The 19,730-nt window shown below is 53.8% G+C and overlaps 1 protein-coding gene across 1 annotated transcript; it reads right to left on the bottom strand.

Annotated features, from left to right (window-relative positions):
- Positions 1-2,294: 2,294 nt before the first annotated feature.
- Positions 2,295-4,783, bottom strand: N0V96_011783 (uncharacterized protein; the record flags this gene model as incomplete). The annotated part of the gene is made up of 3 exons (XM_065759396.1): positions 2,295-2,326; positions 2,415-2,781; positions 2,891-4,783. 3 exons carry the CDS (start codon positions 4,781-4,783, stop codon positions 2,295-2,297), a joined length of 2,292 nt encoding a protein of 763 aa, XP_065611960.1.
- Positions 4,784-19,730: the final 14,947 nt, after the last annotated feature.

Raw genomic sequence — 19,730 nt, 5'->3', positions numbered from 1 at the left:
AATAGATCGCTCAAAGAGTGATAATACCAATACTCTTTTGTGATAATACGCGAGTAAGGAAAACACTGGCATATAACGTGAGAGATATTACCATGATTATCTCTCGAGTGTATGGTCACCTATACGTTGATAATAAGGACGTTAAGGCTGCCAGAACAGATGTTTTTGATAACTCTTCATCGTCATTCCACTATATCATCTTCATTAGCAAATCACCGGATCTTTTCCATCGATATATTCCGACTGTCAGACTCGAAGCAGGTTTGTCTTTCTTGAATAGCGCGATGCGCAGTTCGCCTCGGCACGGCAGTGGAGCTGCCGAAAGTTGGCTAGCTGTCCTTGCGATCTGATTTGATGAGGGTCCTTTTGAATCTCTAACAAAATTTTGTTCTAAGCTACTCTATCTTAAGATATATCTCGACCCCTGTCGGCCCCTAGTCCATGACTTCGCATTTGTCTTTCACCGGGGGCTTGTCTTTCCGCTACGTCTTTTTGAGTCCATCACCATTACCGGATACTACTTTCATCTCCGCCACCATCTTTGCAGGCCTGTGTACTGTTGTGTTAAGCTATGATTTGCTTCATACTACTTGGTAGAAACTTCGTGCGAACGAATTCCAATGAGTAATCGACCAACTCAAGATAATCCGAGTAATCAATGCCCTGTGAAACGCTATATTGTCACGACCCAATATACACATCTAAGCCCAGGCCTCACGGGGGCTAATCCCTGATCAGTAAGCCACTCTTCAATAAGAACAGCGGCGTCACTCATCAAAATGAGCTCGTTTTTGTAACTGCCAATCTACCATCTATTTCCTGCACATTATACATCTTCCTTCCCCGTGGACCATCATCACTAAAACAACATGCTCGCATCCACATTCTCCCATACCCCTAAAAACATCCCGTCTCTCGACAAACCCAGGCCCGCGAACAGGGGCAAAAACACACCGGAACCAAATCCCCCTTCACGATGGGTGTACATACGCCCCAGATTATGCAACACGACTACCCCACTATTCTCGTACAAAACCCCCCTTCAATCCGAAAGCGAAAACGACGTACCGCATACACTTGACCCTGAAACCGCGAAAATAGGATGAACAACCACCAAGCCTTGGGGAGATTGATCACTTGGTCATGGTAAGTAATGAAAGTCCACCGTCCTTATGCGTTCGCGGTCGTGGTCGCATGGGTATGGAATCTGAGGTTGACAACTTGAGAATAATGGCCCTCGGAACGGCAGATGAGACTTTGATGGGGATCCGGGGGATCGCCCCGGCGGTGAAGGGGCGTCCGGGGTATGTGGCGGGGTGTGGAGAGCATCAACTGTCAAACAGAATAGCTGAGGCACATTACCGTCACGTCATGAGAGAAAGTAAGAGTGTGTGAGCAATGGCAGGTTATTTTGTCTTCCCATGCTACCCTAACTAATCAAGCCAAATGGCCGAACGCTTCTGCTAAGTGACTGCGTCCATGTTCCCAACGCCCATTGTATGAACCGGTACCTATTGTGTCACGAACGAGTCGATGCTTCAATCAATCTCAAGACTCGGTTCCTCAACTTTTGTCCGTTCCAAACCCAACCGCTACGGAATCTCCTCGACAGACCTGTCAATACCACGCAGCGTACTGGGGTGATTGAACAGGTTGGGGATCCGCTATACACCCTTGATATCATCCACCTGAGGCGGACAGAGACAATCTCATGTCATCTGGTATCATCCCAATCCAATAAAGCAAGTATTCGATAGCCCGTAGCCCTCTAGAACCCCTAATGTCGTGTGCTGGTGGTCCTTCATCCTCTACCGCGTCCGCAAAGAAAGGTCGACAAGGAGAAAAGTAAAAAAAATGACAAGGTAATTCGAAGCGCAATGACAGCCGCTGTTGAAGGTCAAGAGTGAAGGTGCGAGCGAATTATGCATTAAAGGAACTCCTTGTATGCAGATCGTTCCTGAGTACCCATCCGAAAAAGAGACTCATCCCCTCGACGCTGCGTTGAGCTCATCAAGAATGGGCAACGAATGAAAGACCAAGAAAGCAAGGCTGTTTTGTTTATTTTCCCAATGACCCCCGAATGCCCTTCGTATGCTCGGGAAGTCGTGAAATGGAATCGAGGGCCGTGGACTGTGAAAAACTCTTTGAACGCCCCCCGATGCCATGGCCGTCCCTGGCCTTTTGGCGTCGAATGCCATTAAACGCCAGTGTCCGAAAGATGAGCTGAAATATTTGTTTCGTCCAAAAAACACAATCGAGAAAAGTCAAATGACGAGACCGCAAAGACGATGCGATCACATGGTGGAGTGAGCGACACCGTTAACCCCTAATTGCTGTTGCCGCATGAGTCTCGGTATTGAATGGGAAGCGCTCCTGCAGTTGCTGGGCGTACGGAAATTCATTTGGCGACGTACCGGCGAAAGGGAAGCCACCCACCGAGGTCGCGGGGGAGGCAGACCTCATTGTTGCTGGGGTGGTAGCCTGACTCGGACGTTGGTTGGCGGGTCGCTCGTTTTGCAATGGCTGACCGAGTGGAGATGAGGCTGGTGATGCACCGTAGGATCCTAGGTGCTGGAAGTAAGGGTTGGAGTCGCGGAGGTGAAAGGCGTGGTGTTGTGCGGGTCCGGCGTGTTGAGCTTGGTGGGCCATGCTGGGGCTGCCGTTGGAGCTCGAACTGGTGCTGTTGGATCCGCGGGTCGCAAAAACATCGTCAGCTCCGTCAAACTTGCCGTTCCTCAATATGCCATCCTTAATTTGCGGACTAGACTGCTTGGAGCCGAACTGTTGATAGCCAAGGTCAGTACATGCTTTTTGGGCTGAGAGTGGGCGATCGGTGAGGGTCGGTGATGAAAGGGTCGGACATGGATGATTGTTGACCAGAAGTACGTACAAAGCAGTATTTGTTGACCAATTCCTCGTATGATGACGAGGCAAGGGAAGGGTTGGGGGAGTCGGTGCCAGGGACAGTGGGCTGCTTGACAACCGGCTTGGAGACAGGGGGAGCGGTCACGGCCGGGGCCGGCTTCGCCTGCTGGGGCTGTTGGGCAGGAACGTGAATCTTGCGATGGCTCTTCATATAGAGACCATCCTGGTTGCGGTCCTTGCCAATGGTGTCCTTTGCGGCCTGCACAGCAGCAGTGAGGGAGGCACCAAAGTCATAGCGGTTGGAGAAGGCTTGTCCACTGGGGGCAGTCAGTCGGCTGGAGAGGTTATCGCTAGCCAAGTTGCCAGTGGACTTGTTGATCTTGAGGCGAAGTCCCGCAGTTGGGCCTGACTCGCCCAGGTACTCGTGGATGGGCTGGTCGAAGTTCAGCTTGGACTGGTTGCCAAAGTCATCGAAGCCGACAGGCATGGACTTGGGCCGAGGTGCCGAAGAAGGGCTCGAGCGGCGGTTGCTACGGGGGAGCGCCGGGCGGCCAGCAGCACCCTGCAGGCCTCGCTTGCCGTTCTGGGGCAGATGCTTCTTGCGGAAATCGACCTGGAAGTTGGTGCCATTGTTGTTGTCCCAGTACTCCTGACCATTGACGTTGTACTTGATGCAGAAGAAGAGCGTCTTCGTCTCGAGGTTAGCCAGGTCGGAGAGCTTAATGCTGAACGTGAATCGGTCCTGAGCAACGTGGTCGTCCTGAGCGCGAACCTCATGTGAGTACTCGGCACCGACCTCCGAGGTCGTCTTCCAGTAGTCCAGAGTGAATCTGCACGTAACGTATTTCTGGAATGCCAGGTTGGCAACTGCGACGGAGCCCAGCAAGTTCTTCTGGTCGGGTGACAACCAGACCCTCTCGAGGCGAACTGGCAGGGACTTGCGGATGGGGGTATCGGCGGGGTGGTTTGCCGTAACGATCTCCCACTCGAATGGGGGAGTGCGAGCGTTCTGGCGTTCTTCTCCAGGGAAGGGGTACTCGGTATCACTGTCGTAGGCATCGACCGGCGAGGATCCGGCACTGACAGCGAGTGGCCGATCAACCTGGAGGAAATGGCGGACATGTTCGAGGTGTGAGTCGAAGTGAACGGCCTTGGAGAAGGTCGGGGTGCCAGGCATGCTGGACGGCCGCCTGCGAGCAGAAGCAGGCCGAAGTGCGGGTCTGACGAGCTCTCCAGACTTCTTTCGTACCATTGGGGGCTTATTTTCGAAGTTGTTACCGTCCGAGTCAGACTCTGAGCCAGTGATGGAAGCCGACTCCATTATTATTCTGGGCTCGGTGCTGGATCTCACGTGGTTGACGCGGCGGGCGACCGTCTTGGCGAGGGCATCCAGGGAGCTGGTGCTAAAGCTGGTGGGCAGACCCTCCTTGGGGAGGTCTTCCTTGGTGATGAGAGAAAGTGCGGGTTGATCGAGCTTGGAGCTGGTCGGCGAGGCTTCCCTCTTCACGGGTATTTGGCTGATGATGTCCTGAAGCTCCTTAAGATTCTCAATCTGCCTTCCACGCTCTGCAACGTCCTCCTCTTCGCTTCCCGAATCGGGCGGTGAAATGATGGCGCCCTTGGGCATGCCTCGGTCGTCTGTCAGTGGCGGCGGTGATTGCCTCACACTGCTGCTGTTAGTGGCCATGCCCTTCAAATCGTCCGACGTTCCTGGTGGTGTAGGTTGGTCTGAGTTGCCATTTGTTGTGGGAGCACCTGCTGCCGCTGCCGGCGTTCTCCTGTGCTTGGTGAGGTATGATGCTGACCTTGGTAGTGACGGTCTGGGGCTGGACTGGAAGGAGGAACGTCTGCTCACGTCAGGCGATGACGGCGCTGAGCTTGCTGGCGATCGGTGGTGGGAGGGTGGTGTGTAAGGCATTCCCGCGATTGTATACGGAGAATGTGCTGGATAAGGGTGTGTGGTGAGGAAATTGGTATCGTGCGCCCGGCACGGCGTGATTGTGGCGGCTCGAGGGTAGTGGCGGAAAAGCAAATAGGTATCAATTCAGCGAAGAATTAAGGTAAGAGGCGGAGCGGCCGAGGAGGAGCGACGAGACGCTGGTAGGAAATTAGGATTTCTGTGTTATTGGAAGATTCCCGTCAGCTCTGTCGCGGCCATGAGAGGCTTTAGGGTTATTTAGTCGGGCAAGGAAATTGGTTGTGGTGCATCTATTTCGATGACTGAACAGGTTTAAGAATAAGGGAAGAGAACGAGGTCGATATAGAGAGGAAAAAATTGAAGGAAAGAAAAAGAGAAGCTAATGGCTGTAGCGTTGGTGGCTGTGGGAAACGCAATTCCCACGATAAGAATCAAGAACAGGTTGAAGGAAAGAGGCAAGGCTGCAAAAAGTGATGGGGCAATGAAAAGAAGGGAAAGTGGTAATGATGACGAAAGGTGGTGATGTATTTTTTGTTGTTTTTACAGGTGTATTACGTTTTTGTGTAGAAGTCGTAGTTGACCACTTACATGGAGGGAGAGAAAGGTCGAGGAAGGGACGACGGGCGACTGTCGAGTTTTCTGCTCTGGCAATGTTCCAGCAACAGGGCAAGAAACTCCCGTCTTGTGTTTGGTGACGAGGAATGTCGGTAGCTGGGGAGGAGGGTCCCGTGGAGATGTCGTCGAAGCAGGTGGAATGCAATGACGAGCTGGGGAAGGACGGGGACTCGAGTGTCTCGACAGGAAGAAGGGGCCGATGGGAGTCCAAGGCGAGGCGATGAGACGTCCGTACACGGTGGCTTGCGACGTTCGTGGGGATCGTATGGTCGGTCAGGTTCTGGGTCGAGCTTGACTGATCGAAAAGAGGTAGAGGGTAGAGGAGACCAGCCGAATAGGTGCAAAACTATGGGGGTCAATCCTTTCCTTCCGTGCCTTGGGTCGTGAGAAGTTATGCCGTTGACTCTCTTTTTTTCTCAGTTCTGATGGTGTCTCGCTCTTGGACAGGGCGTGTGATTGGGTCTGTCCGTGTTGGAATTCTGTTCCTGCTCTTGCTTCGGGATGCAAGTGTCGTGTGTCAGGAAAGAAGCAAGAAGAGCAACGAGAAGTTGACTATCTCTTGAGGCGACTTTTTCGTGTTTGTGGATGTTGAGGATGTTGGGCTTTGGTGTTTGGAGCACACAAAGATTGGAGAGAGAACAAGCTGGTGGGCGGCTCCGGAGGGAACGGAGTGGTTTTGAATGGTGAGCGAGTTCCGAGCACCGCAGTCCGCGCCCAGTACAAAGTACCTCAGCAGAGCGTGGGAGACTGGGGGGGCGGCAGCCAAGTGTGTGTGGTGTGTGGTGTGTGGTGTGTGGTATGTGGTGTATGCCAGTGGTGGTTGTGTGCGGTACGGTACCACCGCCGCTCCCAGCAAGAAGAGACAGGGAACGAAGAGAGAAAAAAGCTACCGGTACCAGGCACCTCTCAGTTCGGGTTGGTCTGGTCTAGGTGGTCTGGTCTGGCTGGTTTGGTTTGGTCCCAGCACACCCACGGTGCGGTGCCACGCCCCCAGCAAAAAAGAGACGAGCGACAAAAAAGACTAGGACCAGGGTCAGCGGTGGGCAGCAGAACAGAGCGGCGACAGAAAAGCGAGTGCAGCAGAGGACAAGGTGAGAAATGCGTGCGATGTGTGGCAGACGCCAGCCAGCAAAAGCAGCCACTTTCCCACCTCACTGCACACAGATATCCGTACTCCGTGCCTTGGGTTGCTTGGCTTTGGTAGGTAGTGCCAGTGTGTACGAATACACGCCCTCTGTTCCCAGGCGGCGGGAGTCGCAGCAGTAGCACGTACCTGATGGTCAGGAGCATCCCTGCAAGTGCGAAAGACGGCGAAAAAGACCAAAAAGACCAGGGTGGCCATGGAGGAGGGGGTGGTCGTTGAGAGATGGGCGTGGACGTGTTCGGTCAAGCAGTTGAGCAGGGAGGCCGGGGGTCGCCGGGGGGTGGTGGTGGTGGTGGTGGTGGTGGAGGATGTTGAGTGTGGGAGAGAGACGAAGAGAAGACGAAGACGAAGAAGGCGAGGAACATGGCGCACAGCTGCTGCACCTCACAGCTGCTGCGAGGATGAGCAGCAGCAACAAATTGTGGGTACATCAAAGGGTACGTACTCTATCCATGGCAGCACCGGGGGAAGGAGGAGGGAAGGAGAGGAAAAAAGGTTGGGGTGTGGCTGGAGCAAGATTCAGCGCTAAGGAGCGCGGCGGCGACGGGGTGTGGGGCCTGCCAGACCAGACCGAGAAAGGAAGAGCAGGAAAAAAAAAATAGGAAAGAGCGACCATCAAGCAAAAAACTAAACAAGACGAGGCGACGCTGCGTGGGATGGTGGCACGGAGACGGCAAGCCGGCGGTGGCCTTGGGCTCGACAATTGCTGCTTGCGTTGAGGACTGACTTGTTGGTATACCACTCCACAGAGTACTGGATTCTCTCGTCAGGTACTCCGTAAGGTCCTACGGATATCGTTCTACGTGTCCGCTGCTGTAGGTAGCATGGCACTTGACCTGGCTTGAATTGCCTGATTGTACGTATTCGCCATCTATCTATCCTTCCGCCGGTACGCAGTAGATGCACTCGGGCACTCGAGGGTCTCTCCAAAGTACCGTCTGCAGAACATGCTCGAGGCAGCAAGGTATCCTGCCCGGAACTTGCTGACGACCCAGGGCAACTAAATCCTGCATGTCCATCACCGCCGCCAACACCATTTGCTGCTTATCCCGTTGTTGGTCCTCCACCACGGCGATGGAGGGGGCCGACACGCACGACACGACAAGTGTGCTCCGCTGCAAGCTACCTGACACTGACGGTCCTGAGCTTTACCAGCAGGAGGTGGGGAATTCCATCTTGGCCATGGAGAAGTAAGAGGAGAAAGAACGGGATGGCGTTGGCGTGATGCTCTTGGTGGTGCAAGAATGGCATAAGAGCGCCAAAGTGGAAAGACAGAGCGAGTATCTGTATCCGTACACAAGGTACTCTGTAGGCGCTGGCAAGCCCGGCTGTAGTCACACCCTCCCCTTTTGATTTCGTTACTAACCATAGGTATTACTTCTCAGACTCTCCTCCGCCTCCCGGGAGCCCCTTCTGCCACAATTCGGCCAAGTACAGTCGAGTAGCGACTGGCCCAAAAACTTGGAGAAGCTGGAGGCGGAGACGGCGCCGGGCTGGCTTGGGAGGCGTGAAGATGCGGGTGGTTGACTTCAAGCCTGGTCTTGCAAGTTGCCCGAGCTTCGTTCGCATTGCTCTGGTTCATGCCTTTCCTACCGGTAGGTATGTATTTCCTTGGACGGATGAAGAAACATGTGTGAGATGGATGCATGGGTGTTTGACTACTGGGCAGAATCTCTTCTGGATGAGCACGGCAGCTTTTGCTTCCTTGGACAGACGGCAGATGTCAATTAGGAGGTGGGATGAGAGACGAGACAATCGTCGCTCTCTGAATGTCTGTTCGATCTTCCCCCCTCCATTCTCTCCCTCTCTCTCTCTCTCTCTCTTTCTCCCTCACGCAATGATCGATGGCTGCTACCGGCCGGTACCGTTGGGCCGTCCCCCCTCCGGTATCGAGGGTTTCTGGGTGCGGGAGGATGGACGTTGAGGTTTCCGGTAGTGTAGAGTCAGATCAGATCAGCGATGACCGGGCCCTGGCCATCCACCCATTCCCCCCACCCTGCCTGTCATATCCATAATCTCCATGCCTGGCACGCCTGGGTACCCGTACTCCGTACAGATACGCCTGGACAGACATGCTGAGCCAATCCATGCCGCGACGACGCGCAGTGCGAGGTGCCGGGAGCGGACAAAGGTTGAAACATGAAGTCGCTGGAGGAGAGCAGGGACAGGCGAAGGAAAGGTGAGGAAGCCCAGGTTCCGTCTGGGGAGAGACTCGTAAGGTAGGCTGTAGCAGGGGGCGGCACGGGAGGAGTAAGCAGTCCGGTCTGATTATGCCGCCGCCTTGGTTTCTTGATTCTTGGTTTGCAGTAGCGGTGGTGGTGGTGTTGGTGGTGGTAGTACGGAGTAGTGGTGGTACACGTCTTCTCGGTCAAGAACTCTACCACAGTAGACTGATCAGTGACGGGAAGCAAATGGCAGCAGCAGAGCAGTTGAGCCACAGCAACCACGCACACACAGCACAGGAAAGAACGTAGCGGGGTGACTAATGGACAGTACAAAGTCGAGCATCTGTGATAGGACGGTACAGATTCCGGGTGGGTTCTTCCTTTTCTCTCTTTCGCAAAGAAAAAAGAGAGGAAAACTTCAAGATACGCTAGCAGGGATGAGGAGAAAAACGTACCGACTGGGTCAAAGGTGAAAGAAAGAGACCGGGGGCAGGAGCAGGGACAGGGCTTCTAGTCAATTTAGCGTTGGTGCTGATGTACAGTAAAATAATGGTCCCATCATTCTCTCATCTCAGCAAAGAGCATGACAACCCGCAGCAGCAGGTCTCTCTCTCAAAGACGACTCAAGCCTCGATAGCCTCGATAGTAGCGACCATAGCTAGTGTTGGAGTTGGAGTTGGAGCCTGTCTGTACAACGACACTGCTGTAGAACGGCCTGAGGTTTCCATTTCCCTCTCGGCCAGCATATGCCATGGAAGAAGTCGAGGACCAATGCAACGTTGAGAGTTGTCGGATTGGCATTGGACTGCTCATGCCGCAATCGTGCCCATAGAAGCTATTGGGCTATCCTACCCATTTCCGTAGTTGATACTGATAGTTTGTCGAGAGTATACATCTTGGCGCCATGTGCGGGAGTCGGGAGTAGGTATCAGGTCTGTTCTTGTCTCGTTCCAATATCGACCGACAAAATGAAAATAGTTGGGACGAAAAGAGTATCTAAACTTGGCGTCCCGCCGCATAACATAGCATCGCGACGCATCCAGTCGGCTCAAGTTCGTAGGTGGTTGGAGGACTGAAGCAGTTGACGATCAGTGTGTTTGCGGCTTCAGCCGGACATTTGTCTCGAGAGTTGTTGGCCCGGCACTACCCCATATCTGCCTCCTTGAAGTTGTATTAGCCTTTTTCTCAACAGTCTGTATCCGTAGCACCGTGTTTCGTGCTTGGTGATGCTCCTACCACTGCTTGCCCTACCTTGGCTGATTTACCCCAGACCATCGAGACGCCGTTTGATCTTTCATCGTCCTCAATTAGCTTCGTCATGTCTCGAATCTCGTTTGCATCAATGGCCGCCATGCCGCGGCATACCTCATCCCGTCCGGGAGACGCTGTTGGCAGGGCGGCCGGTATGGGAGAACGCTGTTTCCATCGTCATCGAGCCGGGGACGGAGATTATGGCGCCCTCTTGTCTCTCTCTGCGTAGTCTGAGCCTCTGAGGTGTGTGCCTTCCCTTCTCTCCCGGCTCTCGCTTGCCTTCGGCACTGTACACTTGACACCGCCCCACGTCGCTTTCATCACAGCATGGAAGCCAGTGGCCACTGGCCAGCCCCAGTCGGCTCAGCCCAGACCAAGCGGCCCAGGCCCATGCCGCAAAGAAAGAAGCGAAGACGCAGGCACAGACCGACGTAGGCAGGCTGGCCGCAGGCGAGCAATGGCAGGTACGGCAGGCACTGAGGCAGGCACGGCAAGCATGGGTTCGCGTTTTGGAAGCAACGGCCCTGCCCTACCTCCACGGAGTACTGTACCTACCTTACCTGCCCTTGCCCTGTCCCTTCCTTCCTGTCTGCCCGGGGCCGGAACTGAAGTTCTTGCCCGCGCGCACTCACCTTGCTGTCGGTACGACTTTACCTGCGCGCACACCTTGCGACACCCAGGACAAGCGATAGAAGGGACAGGGCAGTCTCGTAATAGACGAAACAAGCCCCAAGCCTTCCCCCCCAGTACCTAGGTATTATCCCCCTCCCAGCCCAAGGAAGCTTCCATTGTCATTTCACGATGCTCCTTTGGAACACACACGGATGGGGAACTCGACTCTCAGGCGCAAAAGATCCGGTGAAAAAAGTTCGCAAAAGTTTGGGTCGTAAGAAGGCATGATGTCATTGTTGGTTCAGAATTGTTATTGGTGGCAGGTGCACCTACCATCATCGTCGCGTCGTCTGCCCGCTCTTTCCTCGCTTGACTGGGCAGTTAGCTTGCTTCCCTTGCCTCTTTTGGGTGCGTGCCTGCCTCGCAGCTCCAAGCCAAAGACGCAAAGCATCGTGAGTTTTTAAGTGGGGGAGAGGAGCTGTCCTTAGAGGTACTCCTCGTCGAAACAACACTTCACTCCCACTCCCTCTCCCACTCACGATCCAGCCACACCACGACGTGGCCCACGACGGGTGCACGATTTCTCGGGTCGCTAGCACTCCCTTTCTATCCGATTCGGCCCACGATCCGTTTCTGCGGATAGCAAAAGCCACACATTACATCACCTTCAAACGTTTGACCTTATCTCGACCACCTCGTCTTATCAGAGACGTTGTACCGATATCTACCTTACCTGACCTTACGCAGTGCGTTGTCAGTGAACTCGAAACCAACACGACGCCTGCCTGGATTTCTTTTGTACGGAAGGTATTGTTCTGACTCTTGTCGGGCGAGGCACGTCTCGGTCGCGTCTCACTGTCAGCTTTCTATTCGCCGACTCCTTTGTCTCTCCAATTACACCGCCAGCTTGGTTGTCAATGCCATCGACTCTCGCCGTTGTTGAAGGATGGACGTGGCCACGACTCGAGCAAACGTTCGATATCGGCCCCAGCCCTGCTCAGCTCGAACTTTATCAATAATTGGGGCCACCCACCTGGGCATTCTGGGGATGCATAGTGTACATACTTGACCCGCCGTTGACACGCAGCAAAGACGAAAAATAAATGGCTCCAGTATCTGCCCCCCCGCGGCCCCGTTCTGATGATCTGATCGGCCGGCGCCCGTCCGCAGACAATAACGGAGCGAAATAAGGCCATGCACCCCCGGGTCCTCGGCTGAGAACGACGGCGACACGAAGCAGAACCAATGGTGGAACCAACACTCGAGACACTGGACGAAGATGGGGGATGGGAACATGGATGTGAAGGACAAGGAGAGGACAAGCAAAAGAGGACTGGTAAAGTGAAAAACAAAAAACGATACCAGTTCGGTCCACATTCCAACCTTTTCCCAAATTCCATCCACCATTTCTCGAAAGTGGTTGTCCCCGCAAGTTTGCTCTGGAACTATTCTCAACGAGGCCGAATCCATGACAAACATCAAACACTCCTGCGAAAAGCTTCGTTTCCTTTGGCTATGCTATTGCTTTGGGGGCCAATCTCCTATCATTGGAATGCACTTGGAAGCAGAAGCAGGCCAGGGACGAGACATGCAGAAGGGTCAGAGTCAGTGTCGGATAATACCTATTGCACCCTCTTTTTTTCCTTTGGTTGCGGGTTAAATTTTAATGGTACATTTGTGTGTTGTTTGCGCTGCGTCTTTGGAAGCGCTAAGACAACGCTGACCCGCTCTGTTGCTGATGACTGATGAATTCAGGGAATTGTGTGTCAGTTGCGGTACGAGTACCTACTGCGTAGCCAGTCGCTCTGTCAGCCACGAGCCAAGCTTGGGCTGGCGATAGCAACGACACCGATGCCGGCATCAGCTCTTCTCAATCGTGGCCGTTGGCACCGGCTACCCTACCGGCGCCTGGTATGGATGTCATCAACATACACAGTATGTTGATGCTGACGGTAGTAGTGCAACTACGAGAACATGGCTACCCATAGTCCCGTATGCGGAGCGGCTGCCTGCGTCGAGAACCAATTGACGCATCTCCCTCTCCTCCGAGACATTGGCTCCCACGCTCCCTACTGGCGGCAACGGCGTGAAGAACTTTTTGTCGTCAAAATGTCTCATCCCGGCCAAGAAACGGCTGGGCGAGGGTTGAAATCTAGACCACCTCAGCATGCGACCTGTGAATGAGTCGCCCGAGTCGTGACAGAAATGGCGCAGACGCATTGTGGCACACTGGCACTATGCGTATACCACGCTTCCATTGCCGATGGTTGCATTGGCAATGGCGATAGGGATGCCTTCTATTTTCTTGTTCCACCCGAGCCAACCAATCCTTGAGAATATTGACACTCGTGTTACTGTCACCGCTCTCTTGGATTCCTGCTTCAACCTGACGCTGTTGGGATGGATGCTTCTATGCATCGGCGATGAGCGGAGGCATTGGAGGCAAATGCATTTCGCAAAATGTCTCGCCAATGGCAACAACTCATGCTCCTTGCAAAGTGTGTTTCGATTGGGGTAAGAGCAGGCACCGCTATGGGCATTTAGCGGCTCAAGTATTGCCCCAGATAGAACAGACGAGGCGCGAAAGCGACAGCAACAACGCAACGCGCACGCAGGCACGCACGGAGCGTATTCTCGAAGTGGTCCAAGCTGTCGGCAACAAATCTCACTGGATATGCAGACGCTTCATCACCAGGGTTGTTTTGTTATTAACTTGTATCTGACACTCTCGATATTTGCGGCGTGTGTTGGTTTCCAACGTCGACGTAGTATCTGGGTTGCGGGTTTTTTGCTTCCTTTCTTTTTTTTTTTTCATCTTCACCTTCTCCTTAATCCATCTGAATCCGTATTCATCGCTTCAAAAGTGGGGATCGGAAACCGGGGCAGGCCGCAGGCCGTTGGGATGGGATTTTTGGCCTGGACCTCTTGCCCTCGCGAGTCGCCGCAGCACCGCAGCACCGCACCTCCCGCATCCACCGCACCCGTGTTTTGGGAAAGGACGGAGATGACGGGGAAGGAGCAAGTGGGATGGAGCAGGTACGGATACGTACCTCCCTAGACGCGGAGACGACGACTGGATGGGGGATGATTCAGCAGGAAGGACTCAAGGAGATGGGGTCAACCTTTACCATTTTTACCGAAAGGGAGGAAAGGAAGCATCACTGACCAACCAGCAGAGGGTATCGTAGCAAGGACCCAAGGCTGTCATCGCAAAAAGAGAAAAGGAAGGAGGGAAGGAGGGGCAGCTGTGGAAGGAAAGAGCAGGGGGACCCCCCCACCTGATGGAATCAGTCTGGCCACCCCCCACCAAAAAAAAGAAACTCACCAAAGAAAGGAAGGAAACACTCTGAGCCTTGAGGGTTTTTTTCCCCCACCGAAAAAAAAAAAAGTGAGAGTGAAGTCAATTCCCGCTGCAACATCACATCGCCCGCCCCGAGCGCACCCACATCCACATTTTGTCCACAACCACAAACCATCGCTCATTCACGGACCTCACCGGCACGGACTCTCTCTATCTCTCCCTCGGGCGCGCGGAGATGCCGCTTGCTGCTCCTATGCTTATCCATACCCATTACCATCAGCACCGTGTCACCTCTACATGCCAGCCAATACCGTAGCACCAGCTGCTTCCTGCTACACCAAAGTCTACCACCGTCGATACAGTCCAGGTGGGACTGTTCCGGACAGGGAATGCCTTCAGACAATGCCCAGCAAAGCACCAAGCATGCAAAAGAAACGCAACAAGGCGTTGGCGCACAAGGACCAGCTGTCTTCGGCATCAGTGGAAACCATCTCAGAATCGAACGAACACTGCACGCACGCACGCACGCATCTTTCAGCCATCCCATCATCGCCTTCTACTATGTGTAGTATCATAGCAATTCCACCCATTGAGATATTCCTCCATTCAACTCTCAAACGCCTTCACCCTCACGCTGCATCGTTTCGACTTGACCAGCGAGACTAGGTCCGCATCGAACAAAAACTAGCAGTCTATTCGTAGATACTCTCACCTTTCTTCTCAACGACATTCATCCATCCATCCAGTAGTATGCTGCATCAAACGTTGGGCCTTTTAGAGTTGCAGCTGGAGAGTTCCGCCATACCTCTGCAAGGGCGTTCCGCCGCACTCTAATATATTGCCGTCGTCATCTCAAGAGTCGTCTTACATACTTCGCGGCGACATTCAACTCTGAACCGACCCTGAGGCGTCTGCGGTCCAGCCCGCCCGCCACTACGAATCCCGGGCACGGCTTATCTGGTTGATGTGCCACCCTCTGTCTCCGAACACCGGCAACGGGGCCACTGGGCAGACATCCCTCCTCACCACCTCCGTCTTCATCGGATCAATTTCTGGGCCAAGGGCTGAGGTCTCGGTCAGCAGTAAGAACGACAACCTCCACGATATTGCCGCATTTGCGGATGCCAGAGGTGCATCCAATTTAACCGTTGTACCGCTTCGGGCGGGGACCTATCGAAATCCCTAGTCTCCGCGCTGTGCAACACTCCGTGTCTTTCGTTTTGACTGTTGTTCTGTCTAGCAAGCGAGAAACCCCGCTACGAATACAACAAGGAATCAACAATCGTCCTTATGCCGTATGGTCGCCTTTGGACCTTAGATTGCCAGGCAGCCTCTCGTCTCTCTCAGCCGATGGCTTGCGCGCAAATGCAGCCTTTTCTCAGATCATCCAGTTGTACGGAGTACGGAGTGCGGATCTCCACTGGCCCATGTTCCCCATTCCCACTCACATACCTAAAGTACCTACACCCAGCATCCACTTCTATGCTCACCTCCAGCATGGAGTATAGAGTAGGGGCTACAACTGCGAGCACTCATAGCATGCACTCGGCGGCATGCAGCAAGGCATGGCTCCGGCCAATGTGACGAGTGGGAGCCGCAGGGGCTGAGGACCAGTCATTGAATTGCATGGCCTCGCTTGAGGCGTAGAAGCCCACGTACGCCACCACCGTAGGTCCAGCCAAGCCCCTTCACTTGCTTGAGCTTCTCGAAGAGCCACCTCTGTCACAATCGTTTGAAAGGCAGAAGGGCATCGTCAATCAACTTTCGGCCTTTCGGGCACTTCTTCGCCCAGGCCCAGGGTGTACGACATGGGTATCGAACGATGCAAATCCTCACTGGCCCCTTTTCAAATTCGTGCAGAACGCCCATCGACATCTGAAAGCGCCATGGCACGCATGGCAGGATCTCTCAGGTGGGGAATCGCTTCACCAAGACCTCCATCCGGCTGCGCTTTAGCCTTCATCGCATCACACAAACTGGCAATCCACCTGATTCTCAACCTCGCCTCTTTATGGATATCAGCACATGTGTCAAACTATTACTCACAGCTTGCATTCTGGGGAAACATGCGCGAGGTGCCCTTGGCCCGTTGCCCCTCACCTTCTTCCTCTTATCGTCTCAAGCAAAGTGTCCACTGTATGACATGATACGTCGATTATCAATCATATTCACACTGACAGATACCATCACCCAACGCTCCTCTTCACCCAACTTGGCCCCTCGATGGTCAATGGATGCCGGATCATCTTGGCAAGAAACCTGGAAATAGGGGACCAGAACGATATCACCCAACAACAACACCCACAAAGCATAAACCTAAGAGCGGCCGGCGACTCAAGGGGCTGCATCTCGCAGCCAAGCGCCTTGTTAGCGCCTCTACTCTGTACACCGTGGTGGAATTCGCGGTAGCTTGCTTGCTTGCTTGCTTGCTTGCTTGCTTGTCTTGTGTGCCATCACCCAGGCACGCCTTGCGCTTCTGGGTTAACGACACCTCCCGGGCACGTCTCACCGCGTCTCGTTATCTTTGAAGTCGTGATCCGAGATGCCCAAAACGTACATCGTTTGCCCCTGATTCGCTGCACAGTCAAGGTGGTCCCTGCCACCCTCACCTAGTCGCCCATCAAAAGATGCTAAATTTGCCCCTGCTCATGGCATCTCAACAAGGATCTCATCGTGGCCCGGCCGTCACTGAAGCAGCAATTCTCGAACAAAGCACGCAAGCCATTGTGCAAGCCACACCTATCGGGAGCCGGACAGCGGGGCACACTTACACCCTAAACCGGCTTCCTTCTCAGTCTCCGTACACGGTGATCAGCGGTTCGGTGACCGTCTGTCAATCAACCGGCCGGATACCTGGACGGCCCGTAGTTGACGGCTCAAGGTAGAGTGCAGCATCCGTCCTGTTATCGCTCAATTCTTCAGAACTGCCTCGCTCCAGTCATCTCGCTATGTTCGGAAATTGTTCGGTCTGACGTGGAGCTTGCGCGATGTACGAGAGTTTCTCAGCCAACTACAGTAACGAAACCCACGAGATCCTGCGGGGTGACGAAAGAGATTGCGTCAAATACAATGGAGATATTGAAAGCTAGCCCACGGTCACACATATGTCACATCAAATGATCTGACGTTTACCACAAAAAGACTGATGTTCGTCCTGCGCCCTTGGCTTCTGATAAGGGTCCCTTGGATCTGGTTCCGAGAGCGGACCCGAGACGCAGCCTGAGTCGACAACCTCATCCCGAGCATCAGGCAATCATCCGAGGGCACACATTCCATGCCACAAAGGCGACTCTGTCATTTTTTCAAGATGGCGGATGGCTGATGGCGCACTTCCACCGCACGCAGTCTAGCTACCTTCTCCGCAACAAGTCCCCTAATTCTACGGGACCCTACCGACCTTCATGTGTAAAAGACCCTGAAGTCTACCAAGCTGCAGTGCCAGACCACCTTCTGGGCGAAGATCGACGCAGAAACGGAGTAAACGGCTTTGGATACGAACTATCCCAGTTACCCTACCGCAGTGCGGATAACTCGCGTGCTCGCTTGAGCTTTGCGACCGCGGCAAATTCCTCCCCATGATCGCCGACACTACACGCCAACAAGACTGACACCACTGACCCACGTCTGATAACAGCGAACCGATCATGATCCATATGATTGTATCGAGATGCGAAGCTGCAACATGGCATCAGGAGAACGCAATCTGGCCTTGAAATCTGTCTTTGCACATGCTTGATGCGCATTCCAGGGAATTGCCGGCTGTGAGCGGTGGTCTGATGGTTTACCAGGATCATCATATCATCCAATGTTGATTTCTTACAGCTTTGGAGCACCGGGGATTTTTTTGCCTGACACCTAGTGGGCCCGGTCCCTCTCAGCTTCATGCTCCGGTTCTGGCAAGGCTCCTGATTCGTCACTTTGTTTCGTTGGGGACGGCTCGATGGCCTCAAATGGAATGAACCAAAGCTCGGCATCAATTTGCAGGACGGACGAGGAACGATGGTCGAACTCTGCTGCGTATCACGAATTCTTTGTTACCACGCGGCGGCGTCCAAGGTGGCGTTTTCTTCCCCAGACAACAGACTTATCCTGGTGTTCCCAGACACTGCCATCCATAAGGGTCCAGGGGTTCAGGGAGGGAGTGTGACTTCAGACATTTCCATGTCGCCGACCTGACTCTTGCAACCAGTCACTCCCGCCCGAGGCATAGTCAAATGTATGATATTGTCTGACCATCAACCTAGAATTCGAGCCGATGCACCCCCAAGTATCGAGAAGAAAGGAAGAAGGCAAAGGCGGAGATCTCACCACAACCCTGGGAACTTGTCTTTTCCAGATCTTGCCCTGCGATCGACGCTGAAGACCGCACTTGGAACTTCACGGGCTTCAGCATCAGTGAGCGCCAAATATGCTCGACGCCTCGTCTGGTCGGTGAGCCGGGTGCGGGTTGAGGTGAGAGTTGGGATGAGCCCCAGACAGCGCGAACACAGTGCGGATGTCTCAATGTGGCGACCTTGCCTTTCGAACAATAGAAGCACTGTTTTCGTATCTGCCAATACGCTGCGCCTCATTGAACTGCGAGGAACGAGTGCTCGCAGGCGGCCACATCCCGCCAATGCACACCCAACACAGTCGACTCGGGAGAGGCGTTCAGTCGAAGCCATCATCAGGGGCTTCCTCAACTTCTTGAGTCAGCTCTGTGTCGCATCGAAGAGACGAGAGCATCGATCGAAAATCAAGGGGCGGTGAGGCTGGCAAACAGCCAGCAAACATGATCTTTAGCCAAGCATCCCACGTCGCGAGCGAGTCGAGACTGGACTGAATCTCAATTAAAGTTTGTGTCCTGATCTCCACTCGGCGACGAGGTGTGGAGGAAGCCGGCGGAGCGCAGGAGTTGACGACGAGACCAGGGCTCGGCTTCCGAGTCGCTCCCGGCGCGCGTCAGCTTCCGGATCTTCCGTGCCAGGCGATGTCCAGTTCATGGGAACACATTGGCAGACATGGGGCATGCTTTGTCCTTGCAGCCGCGACGGCTTCATAACTGTCCCCATAGCCTCGACCAATCACAACTCCTGCGCTACATGTCACATTGCCAACAGAGTATGCGATTCTTTAACACTGTCTGTCTTCCCTTGGCGGGGGGATTACAGGGAAGAGTCCCAATCTGGGTCACTTTATATCTTCTACAGCTAAACAGCTGCATCTACTTCGCAGGATAGCTTTGGACCGCACTCGATAAATCAGGCGGACCAGAAAGTGATTGAACCTTACGATTACGTCTTCTCTCCTAGAGAGAGAAAGGTCACGAAGAGCCGATGGCCAAATCAGAAGACATCAGCCTACTATCCAAAAATTAATCCAACAAGTCTCCTTATCCTCGCAATCTTGCTGGGTTTCCCCAAGCAATGTGTACCTCGAATCTCCATTGACCAATCAGGCCGCCGCTCGACAGCATTCAACTCGGGGCTCGGCTCCCATTTGACGTGTCGCAGGAGGAGGCGTCGAATGCGACCACACACAGCCAAATGGTTCCTTGGTTGTCTTCAAAGCCTCCGGGGAAGAAGGAATCATGCCAGAGCGGTGTGTTTCGCCCGGACAGACTGCCTGGAATCATTCATACCTGTTCCCAGTACATCTTGCAGCAATCATCTGGCTGCAACTCAGCCTGCGCTAGAACCCGGGTCTGTTCCGACTGCTCAGGTGCCCCGCAAGATCTGGGCCAAAGCTAAAATAACCCAACCCCAAAATCATCATCAGACTTGATACCTAACTTTACAGAAATCCCACGTCCTAATTCGGATGGCACGGTTGTTTGTGGGGGTAGTCCAAAGGTCCTGCAAGAAGGCTCACGAGATCAAC

The sequence above is a fragment of the Colletotrichum fioriniae genome, assembly GCF_027942845.1.
Source record: "Colletotrichum fioriniae strain IMI 355084 chromosome Unknown scaffold_19, whole genome shotgun sequence".
In the NCBI taxonomy this organism is placed as follows: Eukaryota; Fungi; Ascomycota; class Sordariomycetes; order Glomerellales; family Glomerellaceae; genus Colletotrichum; species Colletotrichum fioriniae.
This window is presented reverse-complemented; position numbering and strand designations above follow the sequence as displayed.